Source organism: Lissotriton vulgaris, chromosome 6 (assembly GCF_964263255.1).
Source record: "Lissotriton vulgaris chromosome 6, aLisVul1.2, whole genome shotgun sequence".
NCBI classification, from domain to species: domain Eukaryota; kingdom Metazoa; phylum Chordata; class Amphibia; order Caudata; family Salamandridae; genus Lissotriton; species Lissotriton vulgaris.
The window spans coordinates 977,799,016-977,811,367 of record NC_141694.1 but is presented as its reverse complement, the minus strand read 5'-3'; the positions used below and the strand labels follow the sequence as shown (position 1 = coordinate 977,811,367).

The following is a 12,352-nucleotide window of genomic DNA, read 5'->3' as shown; positions in this document are numbered from 1 at the left end:
GCCGTATCCGGATCTGCCATACTTTCCAAGGAGAGCCCTCCAAGAAATGCATGGAAGTCCTTTAATTTAAGCTTATGCCAAGATCTTTTCAGGACCCTCTTCGCCTCCTCCACCCTAAAAGGCGCCAAAATCTCCAAACTGGCTCTTATCAAAAAGTGATCGGTCCAGCCCATAGGTTTCGGGATAGCTGAGGACATTTCTGGGATGTTAGAGAACACTGGGTCGAGGGTATGACCGGCTAGGTGCGTAGCCCCTCTCACCAGCGAGTCCAACTGTAAGGCCGCTAGGTCTGCCAGTAGGCTGTGAATAGTTGGGTCCTGGGCCAGATCAAAGTGCAGGTTCAGGTCCCCAAGAATTGTAAAATTGGCAGACCTCACCACGAGCGAGTTAGCTGTGTCTAGCAGAGCTTCAATGAACTTAGAGGCAGGCCCTGGTGGGCGGTAGATATATAGTCCTGAAAGTGTAAAATGTGCATTGATAGTAATCTTAAAACGAGCACATTCCCCTCCACATATCTCGTCCTTAATAAAGGAGCAGGGGTACTGGGCTTTATAAATTACCGCGATACCACCGCCTCTAGTCTCCCTATTTAGTGCCTTCATTAGGTAACCTGTCGGAAGAGTGAGATTAATTATCCCTGTCATGTCATCGTCTCGTAGCCACGTTTCGCATATAAAGATCACATCCAGAGATTCCTCAATAATAAGCGTCTGTACTTCTAGATGGTGTTTACCAAGTGATCTAACATTTAGCTGGAGGACCGATATCGATGCCAGCGGTCCTGATTTTCTGTCCTGTCTCACTCGACCAGGAACGGGGGTTCTGAACTGACAAACAGTGCATTCCAAACAGGTTTCACCCAGCTGTGACAGCGGTCTCATACACCTCTCCCCCCTGGGTTCAGAGATAGTAGTACCTCTCTCTCATAAAACGGGACGTCCGGTATAACTCGACCAGCGGTCCTGGCGAGAGGCGATGACTTGGCGAGGACGGGCGCAGAGGGCTTGCCTTTGGCGCGCCCTCGGACCGCCGCCGGCGTGCCCGCTGTGCCCGCCCGCTGCGCGGACGACTGTTGGTTGCCATATATAGAGGGGGAGGGAGAGGGCGGGGATCTCCCAACAACTAGACCGTCACCCCAGACTGGTCCACGTATGGCGCCTGGGTTTGCGGTGGCAGTGCGGAAGAGAGAAGCATCGCGTGGGGCAAGTGTAAGTGTAACAGAATAACACAGTACAATACACAATTAAAACGAGCACTTTTAAAAAAATCAGCATTCAATTTTCTAAAATTACGAGAACTCCTTGCTTTCCCGGCTGTGCCTCAGGAAGCGTCTGACAATCTGGCTAGCGCGCGAGGTCTCAACGCGATTAAAGTAACCTCCGCACCAGGGGGCGGGGATCTCCCAACAACTAGACCGTCTCCCCAGACTGGTCCACGTATGGTGCCTGGCTTCGCGGTGGCAGTGCGGAAGAGAGAAGCACCGCGTGGGGCAAGTGTAAGTGTAACGGAATAACACAGTACAATACACAATTAAAAACGAGCACTTTTTAAAAAAATAGCATTCAATTTTCTAAAATTACAAGAGAACTCCTTGCTTTCCCGGCTGTGCCTCAGGAAGCGTCTGACAATCTGGCTAGCGCGCGAGGTCTCAACGCGATTAAAGTAACCTCCGCACCAGGGGGCGGGGATCTCCCAACAACTAGACCGTCACCCCAGACTGGTCCACGTATGGCGCCTGGGTTCGCGGTGGCAGTGCGGAAGAGAGAAGCACCGCGTGGGGCAAGTGTAAGTGTAACAGAATAACACAGTGCAATACACAATTAAAAACGAGCACTTTAAAAAAAAATCAGCATTCAATTTTCTAAAATTACAAGAGAACTCCTTGCTTTCCCGGCTGTGCCTCAGGAAGCGTCTGACAATCTGTTTATGTTGTCCAAACAAATGTGCAGTTCCTACGGATTCGTAGGAACTGCACATCATTTCAACAACACTAGTGCAGGGCTCGAAAAATCAAAAAAAAATTACTAGACCTGCAGATCTAGTAACTTTAAAAAATCTACTCAACCTAACAGCAATGCACTTTACCTCAGTCTCTGAAAGCCAGTAAATGTGGCAAGTGCCTTTAAATCTTGCTATCTTGTCACATTTGCTCTGCTTTCAGAGACAAAGGTCAAAAGTCAGTTTGTCTTCCTACTCGTAGTAGTACCTTAAAATAACATTTCCTAATTAAATCTGGCTTGCAAATGTGAGACGGCGAGTGGATTTTGTGAGTCCTGTAGTGAGTAGCTGTTTCTCCAGTGAGAAGAATTATCAGTCTTGATGTCGCCTGGCAATTCAAAGCACATTCGAAAGGCACACCTGAAAAATGTAACAGTAGCACTTTCAGCTTGAGAATAGCTGGTCTTAATTTGTCCTAGGTTTTCATTGCACATTATGTCCACACCTAAGCAAGATCTCTTTCTGAATATGGGTAGCTTTGAGTCATCACATAGGGACTGCGATGCCTCATTACGTTTAGACAATGGTTCCTTAACAATAACTGCAACACAGGTCATAAACCTTTTTAACCCATAAAGTATCTTGTTGTCTGCTCTATAGGTGAATATAAAACTGTGGCACATATCTTAGCATTCGGAGGTAAATATTTCATATATTGGCCCAATGAGTAATATCATCACCACCAAAGATCACACACCTTTGTTTCCAGGAACAATACAAATTTTTCAATTTTTTTTATGTGGTAACAGAAACATGCTAACTTACAAGAAGGAGAACCTCGCAAAGGAAGTGCTCAATAACCTAGCATTACAAAGCACATACCATTAAAAAATGACCTAAGATAATATAATGTTCACAAATCTATTATATGCTGACTAGCAGAGTGATTAGGTATAGTATCCAAGCAACCATAATACCATATGTTTTCCCACCATCATTATTAGCACAGACATTCAAAGTAATAAAACATATGTTCACATACATACATTCCATAATCATGCAGTTTTTCTCAAGTCGCTGGATCAGAAGTTTGCCTGCCCTAACACCAACTGACATTATTTTAATTGGGTCAAGCCACCTATCCCTATTTCGTCATATTACTGCGTTTATTTTTTATGAAATTCACCAGTTGGAATTTCCTTATAAACTTTCAACAGATTGTTATTTTGCATTTACACACTCTAAGACTACATTATTTCCTCTTATTTTGTTCAGCCCAACACATGTTTTATTATACTTTTTTTTTGTCCTCATCTCGCCATTAAGCTTCTGCAGATCGTAGTAAAAAGCCGTCATTACCAACTGGGTGCCCTGAGGCTTACTGCACTTTCTTAGGTCGACCTGACCAGCCCCGTTTGATGAAGGCTTGGTGTAATCATAGGACCGGGGGGGGGGGGGGACCAACACGGATTATATTAATCTCAAGTCTCTGCCCCAACTCATAAGGGGCTGCCAGATGTTTGTCGAGCTTTCCCCAGTTCCATCCTGATCTAAACGAGCAATAGCAAATGTGGCTTTAGGACAGTCCTCACATTTCGGGGGCTGTGGGTCTTTTCACTTCATGCAGATCTCTCTCCGGGCGAGTAACACCAAATATAGCAGCAACCCACTATGAATCTGGGATGCATTCAGATTGAACAAACCATCATCGCCAAAGAACACTAAAGAAAGGTTAACCTCAATGTTAACTTTAAAAATGCCATAAATGATGTCTCCCACCCCCTTCCAAAACCTTCTTAGTTCTGAACAATCATAGAAGATATGGATGTCGTTAGCGTTGAGAGACATGCACCTGGGGCATTTGGGGGTTGTACAGTGGGGCAAACTTGGCTATCTTGGCGGGTGTATAGTAAAGTCTGTTAATAACTTTAGGCTGGCTGGTTTAATAAATTTATAAAGTAGTTTCAAAGAGGGCTCCTACAGGTCTATAATGTTGGGCTTGAGGGGGAATTGATTCCAAACTGAAAATTGCGGTGGGAGTTCCAGGTCTTCAGCATCCCAAAACTTCTTATACCAAATAGAAATCTCTTTCTTTTTTGGATGTACTGATTGAAGGTAATGCTCCATTTCCCAATCTCCTCTTATATCCTCTTTTCTGCAGGATACGATTAGAGGTATAGACCCCAAATTCCACACAGGCATCATGTCAGGTGGGGAGACATGAGGATACACAAGACTGATCTTTAAACAACGGACTTTGAACTGGTTATACTCAGTAGGGGGGGGGGGGGAGATGCTGGGGATTGTTTTTGTTAAAGGTTGAACTTCACGACACCTGCCTGGAAAGCATATCCAGAGGAAAGTAAATGTTGAAATGACTCCTGCACTCATTATTAGAATGTTCACTGGATAAACTGCTGCTTATGTGATATGCAATTGTATATGAACGCAGAATGTACTATTGATAAACCAATAAATAAATATAATTTTTTTTTTAAAACTAACTTAAACCGGGATACGAGTTGTAAATAGTTAAACCCTGGAAAAACCGGTTCCGATCTTAGCCTTTAATTGCTCCCACTCATGGATTCCTTCTGCATCTAACAAATCAGACGAAATGGTAATACCCGCTCTCTTAATTGGTATAGCCAAACTAGCCTTAAGGCAAAGCGGTGTCCCAGGGTAATCCCATATAGGTGCAAAATCTGAGTAATCCCCGATTCCCCATCTGCATCTTACTTTATACCAAGTTTCCAAAGCCGCCTTAAGGACCTTCATGCGTACTTGTTTAAAAAACCTCGGACCCGAGCTTATATAGAAAGCTTTCTCCGCCACCTCCACCCTCAAACATTGCCATTTCGCCCAACAGCCTTCCCCACGATGTCTCCTCCGGTTTTGAAAGTAGCATCGGACGCATTTAAATTGAAATGTGACCGAATACCAACCAATACCCGGGACAGCTAACCCCCCTTTGATGAACCTATGCCTCAGTTTCTTCCAGGACAGCCTTGCTCCCTTGTCTCCCAGGTAAAGCTCCTGATCTTACTATGAATCTTACAAATACTGATCAGACAAATCACTATATGTTAGATCTTGAATAGGCTATAGCCACACTTTGTTTAGTCCTAAAATTGTGTTATCATTAATGGTTATCAATATGGAAGATTATGCATAATTACAACAAGTGTTAACAGACTGTCATTGCCATTTATTGATTATGAAAAGTGATAGACAACAGGACATATATTATTTAACCCTTAAACTACAGGCTTTCTATGTGTGTTACATTTGTAACCTTGGATGAATTTCATACAAAACTTTAACATTAGCTGAGATCAGAAGCATGATAGGTGTAGACATTTATCAAAGATTAAATACAATTTGGAGCGCATGTAAGGCATGAGGAAGAGTGATGTCACATCAAAAGGCAAAATCTGACAAACAAGTGTTCCAGTATAAACCTGGAAGTCCAGAAGGGAACTGAATAGTGTGATGTGTATCAGAAATTAAAAACAAATCTGTTCTCATAGGTAGTGTGTACAAAAAAGAAATACAAAAAAAAAATAATTCTTGAAAAAAATATAGCATGCAATACCTGTACCATAGAAGTTATACCACCATACAAAACTAACCTTTTAAAGCATTGCTTGATTCAATTGTGATATTAGTCCAGTTAGTCACATTCTCAGGCTCCGGGTGTACAATTATCTTCAGATTCTTTAATTCAGAAGCAAGAGCAGCAGCTGGACCCAGAAGATTCTTAGATAAATCCACAAAGCCCTAAAATGCATCAGTTCACGATTAATTGATTACACTGAACTGGTCTTCTTCGATGTGCCAAATTCACATACTTTAAAAAGAAATATCTTTAGATAGAACATTTGCATTTCAACTGTGTGTATTTTATGGGAAGATACAGTGAGTTTAATATTTTCTATAGCTATAGCAATGATCACTACTTTTCGTGAGCCCGAAGGGAAATTATTGGAAGAAATTGAAAAAACAGCAAGAGAACTCCTTAAAATGAGTTTTTGGTACTTGTAGGAATGAAGGATCTGCTTCTTATGGTTACCCCAACTTTTTGCTGATGTAATGCTGTTGTTCAACCAGTCTGACTGGGATCCTGCTAATCAGGACCCCAGTCTATCTGATTTTTCCTTAAAATCTTGTATTATGTACTTAGGTACACCCCAGATTGAATATTGGGGTACCCTTGTCAGTCCATAGTATTTGGTACCCATGTACTCAGGGAGTAGGTACCACAGAGGTCTCCCATGGACTGCACCTTGTATTATGACACCCATGAGAGACCATTCAAAACAGAACTACATGCCGGGCAATGTAGCCGGTGAACGTTGGGGCATGCACCACTTACTAAAGATGTAGATTTCATATATCTTAAAGTCACTACACTTCAAACCTATAAGTCACCTCTATAGCAAGCCATACCAATCCTGAAGGCAGGGTGCTTGGTTTTTAGTGAGAGTGTGCCCCTGCGAGAGCAGGACACCCCTGCAGCCTACGGAGTCCATTCTCCTGGGTTATTAGTGAAATAGCCATATACTACATCTAGAGGGGCATGAAGCGACCCTGTGATGACCAACTCTAAAACGGCTGAAACAAACCATATTGTGTTTGGTGTCAAACATGTTGGAATCATACCCCACACCGGTAACTGGTGTGGGCGGTATGATTCCACCCCTCAGAAGCAAGCTTTGTAGGGTCCCTGGTGTTCCCGGTACCAGCCTTTTAATGCCGGACAGCACAAAATGGTTGCTGCCGACCAGAGACAAATTTCTGCCCTCCTGCTGCTGAGCCAAGCTCGAGCAGGGGGTGGTAGAACAATAGGCATCCTGTCACAGGGAGGTGTGACCACCTCCCAGACAGGATTTAGTGTATTAAGGCTGTGTGGGTGTGCTTGCCAGCGACCGAAATTCTGGATGAGGGGCATATTTGATGTCCATGTGCATAGTCCAGTTCAAACCATCAATGGGAGCCGTTGGCTCCTGCTCTGGTGCGAAACTGAACAAAGGACTTGGGAATAACCTCCCCCCTGTCCCCTGGGAGGATCCCCTGAATCTTTACAACCCTCTACTGTGGGTACTTAAGGGCTTACCTGGCTCTAGGATTTTAGATTTGTCATGGACAAGATTCTGACCTGAAACCAGTGCACTTTGACCGCCTGGGCACTCTGGACTACGCTGGACTTCATTTGGGCCTCCCTCTCAGTCTGCTGCATCGTCTGTGCCTGTGCACCATGTAGGATCTGTGCAGGACCTGCAGAGCATCAAAGACTACCAAAGATAATCTCCTTTGGAGTGAAGGAGTCACTCCCCTGAATTCACAGGCACAGAGGTGGGTTTTTATACCCCTCAAGGTCCGAGCAAGTTTGAGGCCAGTATCTCTCGTGGGGGCTGCAATACCCAAACCCCTGTGCAATGCGTTTATTTGCAAGTGAATGTGCTTGTTGTCAATTCTTTAACAAATGCATTGGGCTCTGAGTAGCCCTAACCTCTGGCAACTTTTTCCACAAAGGTCTTCATCCACCTCGCACCAAGTGCTCCGTGGCTTGCTGTTTTGTGAAGGTGCTAGAGGTGCTCTCGCAACTCCTGTGAGGCCATTTGAGGGTCAAATTTGCTTTCCTTGGGCTCCCCTGGTTGCTCCAGGCTTGCATGGACTCCCCTGTGTGTGGTGAGTCTCCTGGACCTGAAGTTTTGTAATTCTCGAGTCTGACTCCATTTTGTTCTGTGCCACCATTTTGTGTTGCCCTCACGTAGGCCTGTGAAGGTAGCCTGGCGAACAAAGTGGCCTGGCCTTCTTAGTTCATGTATACATTAACTAGGTTTCTTTTTGACTCTGAAATGAACTGTAAGAAACTGACCTCTTCACCTGGAACTGACCTCGCAAAGCCAATTTCCCTGATCGATCTTTGTCTGAGATTGCCAATCAATGTTCAGGACATCGTTAACTTTTAGTTTCCTTGCACATGCCTTATCTTGTTCAGCATCTGTTACTGTTTCTTTTTTATGTTTCTTCATTACATGGGTTATGCTTTCAATTATATTTTTGTTCGGCTTTTGGAGATTGAATTTGGGATATTCCTAATAATTAACTTTTGGGTTGGGATACTGTAAATTGAGTTTTTGTTATGTGATACTTTGTTTGAAAATGCACCTTATTGGCTAGAATTTTGTGCAGTGGGTGTACATTTATAATGTGAATATTGGGTATAAAAGGAGACGTCTCGCCTTAGTAAAATGAGCAGTCGCCTGAGAATTTACACCGTGATGTATTTCTAGGATCACTGTTACTAGCTGCAGCTAATAAACTTGGTCTCTGATGCCATCCAGAAGTATTCCGTGTCTCGGTATACCAAGACAGGTGAACTCGAAGATCTTAGGCGTGCCCCTGACGCCGCTGGGTTAAACCCCGGTTCTTCAACTGGCGCCCAACGTGGGGCGACTTCAGTGGTACTGGTCCAAGCCGGAAGATTGTGAGGAGCCCCGTGAGGAATTTCTGGAGAACAGCCGCCACTTCATCGACCCCTGCATGTCGACGTGAACCGAATGTTTTTTTTCTGCGAGGCTTCCCCTTTCCGACGGCTGCGAAGGACTGCTGCCCTGACTGTCGCCCTGTCTTGGACCCTCTTGTGATGATTTGTAAGGCGAGAAGTTAGACGGTCTTCTGGTGGCGTGACAGACATTTTGGTTAAGTATAAGTGGGTCGCTCCCATGACTTTGTTTTGTTTCTTGGTTTTGATTCGGCCATTGCAATAGTCGAAGCCGAGGGGTTCGTATATTTGCGAGTGTATCATTTTTGATAATCCCTTGAAGTTTGAAGCAAGACTAGTGAGCTAAAAGATGCCTGGTTTTAGCAAATTTAGGAAATGGTTTTGTTGTAGTTGTAATAGGGATTCCCGATTGGAGGACTCGTGTCCGATACCTCCGGTTGGAACTCCAACTTATGAGCTCTATTCAAAGCATGGTGTAGGTCCCATTACCTTTAATGAAGTATGGGTCCGTTATACAAGGAAAGATGGTGTTTTACGATGGCCCCAACATGGTAGTTTTGAATCAGATATTTTAGATAACCTAGAAGTTGCGCTATTTAAGAAGAAAGCCCGGCCAGTGATGTTTGGCTCTTTCCGCCTTTGGCGTAAGGAAGCCAAACAGCGAGAAATTAAGCAAGCTAAGAGAGATAGGAAGGAAAGGAATATATCGGTAATGCAAGCTGCTAGGCAGTTTAAGGAAGATGAAGAAGATCGTGCGATTGAAGTGTCAGATAGACAACATTGCAAGGCCATTGACAAATGTTACCCAGCTTTGCCACCCCCCCCCCTTTCAAATGTGCCTGAAGACCCTGAAAAGGATCCTTTGATGTCACATTTACTGAGATTACCACCCCCTTATGTGCAGGGTGCTACTGCACCTCCGTTACCTCCAGTTGTTGCATCCCTTGTTGTCGTTCAACCCCCTGTTGTTGTTCAGCCACCCGTTGCTTCACAGGTGGTTCTTCCTCCCCCGGCGCAGCCCCCTCCAGGGTCGCCAGCCTTGCCACCAGCTTTGCCTTACACTCCTTTATCTTCGACTTCTCTTATTTCTGTCCCTACGTCTCTGTCGCCTCAAAACACTTTGTCTCCAGTCCTCATGTCAACTTCTTCTCCTTCTGCTTGGCAACGAATGACTGAGACTGTCACTAGTCTTTTGTCTCCTTTTTTTGGGTCACTGAATATGACCCCTGTTTCTGAAGGTAAGCAGAGACATAGTCAGCTCCCTGGTCCCGAAGAGCGGGCAGTGTTAGATCTCCTTGCTCGTAGATGGGTTTTCGAATACCTCCAAGTACAGTCCAAAGTGGTTATGGATATCTTCCTACAGTGGGAGGCACCAAAACAAAGGTATGTTTTGATGTCAGGTGTACCTTCCTTCGTCAGGAGTGGGAAGATAATGAGTTGGGTTCAATTCCACTGGAATTGCTCAATGTTCAGTCTGAATTTGCCAAATGGTCGATAGTGGGTTCCGATGTTGAGGAAGCGGTAGAGACACTACTCACTTTTAGGTCTAGACTTCCACCTCAGTCATTGTTCGAACCTGACCCTTCTGTTAGGAGAAAAGTGAAGCAGTATCCTATGAGAGAGCAGTTCCCCCTGTATGGAGAGAGGCAGTTGTGGCTGATGCCGCTCATGGTATTGCGGCTGCACCGGCTCATTTTCAGCGAGTGTGGGGGCATGTCCCTTGGAAGAGAGCTGAGGTCCTGGCTCTTAAGCAGACCTTGCCTGACCCCCGTAAAAATCCTGCTGGTTATTACAAGGAGTTGTGTTATGAATTTAGCTGACATAGATATGTTGATGGGTAATGTAGTTCCTCAACCCTTGTGGGCGAAGATCCGTCATGAGGATCACGTGCCAGAGTTAGGAGATACATGGGTTAATATTACTGCTGCAGATGGTCGGCAGGTAGGAGGTGCCAAACCTGAACCCTTAGTTGCAGAACTACCTGGTAGGATTATTAATTTAATGAAAACTATGATGCCTCCTCTGCGGGTGAATTGGGACAAGTTAGCAGCATGCAAACAAAAGAAAGACGAGAGTGTGTCTGATTTCTTCACTAGGTTTGAGGAAACATTCATTGATCATAGTGGTCAGGACATGAGTACAGAAGGTGGTCAGAGGTTGTTTGTAGATGAGTTTGTTTTTAATTTACTTCCTGAACTTTCTAATAAGTTAAAGGACTCTGAGAGTTCATGGGCTGTTTCTTCTTTGGCCCAGATATTGGCTACTGCACAATACTATGAGAATAGAGATAAAGATGAGAAGGATAAAGTAGAGAAGAAGACTAGAGAATTAAAAACTAAAGTTCTTCTGCAGCAGGCTTATCCGCCTCGCCCTAATCAGCGTCAGTTTCAGCAACCATCCCAGTTTCAGCAACTCCACAGTTTCAGAAACTGTTGCAGAAGTCTGAGTCTTTTGCTTCGCGACTCCCGCTAGGCCCTAATCAGTGTGCTTATTGTAAAGAAGAAGGTCACTTCAAGAATAGTTGCCCGATCTTGCTACAGCGTGCGAATGGTATGTCTGGTCTGAGAGGTCGTGGTGATTTCCAACAAGTACCTAGGGGTAAGGGACGTGGTACGTTTCCCCAGAATGAACGTTCCTTTTCCCCTCAGAATTCTATGAATTATTTTGACCAACAGAATGTTCCGACCGTCCAGTCCGCTCAGTACTACACTGATGATTATTATGTTGGAAGTGAGAGTGCTGGTTTTAATGATTGTTAAGACAGCCATGGACAAAGGGAGGGAGTAGTGTCAGTTACAGTAGACCAGAGTTGAACTTATGTTGAAGTGATTACATCAGGTGTGGCAGAACCTTTTCTTTTGGATACTGGTGCAGCAAAGAGTTCTATCATGCACTCTAAACTCCCTGGCGCACCTTTGTCTGGCTTGACCAATGTTTCAGTAGGATTTTCTGGCGCCACAGTTCGTAACCCGGTTTCTTGTCCTTTGCCCCTTTCTATTGGTCCCTGTGAATTGGGGGCTCCCCTTATTCTAACGACTGGCTGTGGCCAGAATATGTTGGGTTTGGACTTGTTGAAAAGATTGCATGCAACATTACATTGTTCTCCTTCAGGAGTACATCTTACGGTGGGTAAGAAAGTGATTTCCCCGATGTATCTGTCTAAGGATCTCCTTCCACTGGAACTGCGTTCTCTCCCTGATACAGGTTCAGGTTTCAAGTCTTTATTTCGATTTTTAACAAATCATAAAAGACACATTAAAATACAATAAAAAATTTAAACAATGATAAGGATTTAAACAAGAAAAGGAACTGTTTGAGAAAGAAAAAAAAACAGAACGTCAATGAACAAAAACTAGGCGCATTTCGAACAAACCAGTAAACAGGAAATAGTTAAAAGAAGTATTAAATCTCAGTTACTGAAGAACCTGAATAAATTGAATAAAAAAACACATAGAGTTTTGGAGATGCATTACGATTCATATTGATTAATGGGTAACCATTTCTTGCTTGGTGTACAAAGGATGCCGATGTAAAAAATCTGGAAGCAGGTGATTTAAGCAATATACATATTTTGTCACTTTACGAGACACTATGTGTGGGCCCTGGGAGCTATAACATGTATTTTAACCTTAACAGCCAGGCCCAGCCCAAATATTTAGCCAGACTTACAACAAAGAGTTCAGAAGTGTTGGTCTTTAGCGCCCAGATAGCTTCCGCAGATGTTTTAAATGGTAATCTCTGAAACAGTGGTTTTAACCATTTCTTTCGGGGTACTGCATATCTAGGACAAGCAAAAAGGAAATGTCCCTCAGATTCTTTATGACCTGGGAAAGATTTACAGTTGATTGATAACCCTGTGGACCATTTTTTTGCAAAAGAGTTCAGAGGCAAGGACCCCACTCT

General features: G+C 44.0%; 1 protein-coding gene across 2 annotated transcripts in view; it reads right to left on the bottom strand.

Moving 5' to 3' along the window:
• Window positions 1–12,352, bottom strand: part of THEMIS (thymocyte selection associated) — a 660,092-nt gene that overhangs the window by 159,188 nt on the left and 488,552 nt on the right. For both annotated transcript variants that reach the window (XM_086927011.1, XM_086927012.1), the window contains exon 5: window positions 5,571–5,718. In XM_086927011.1, coding sequence (XP_086783137.1) covers window positions 5,571–5,718 — 148 coding nt within the window. The remainder of the gene's footprint in view (window positions 1–5,570; window positions 5,719–12,352) is intronic.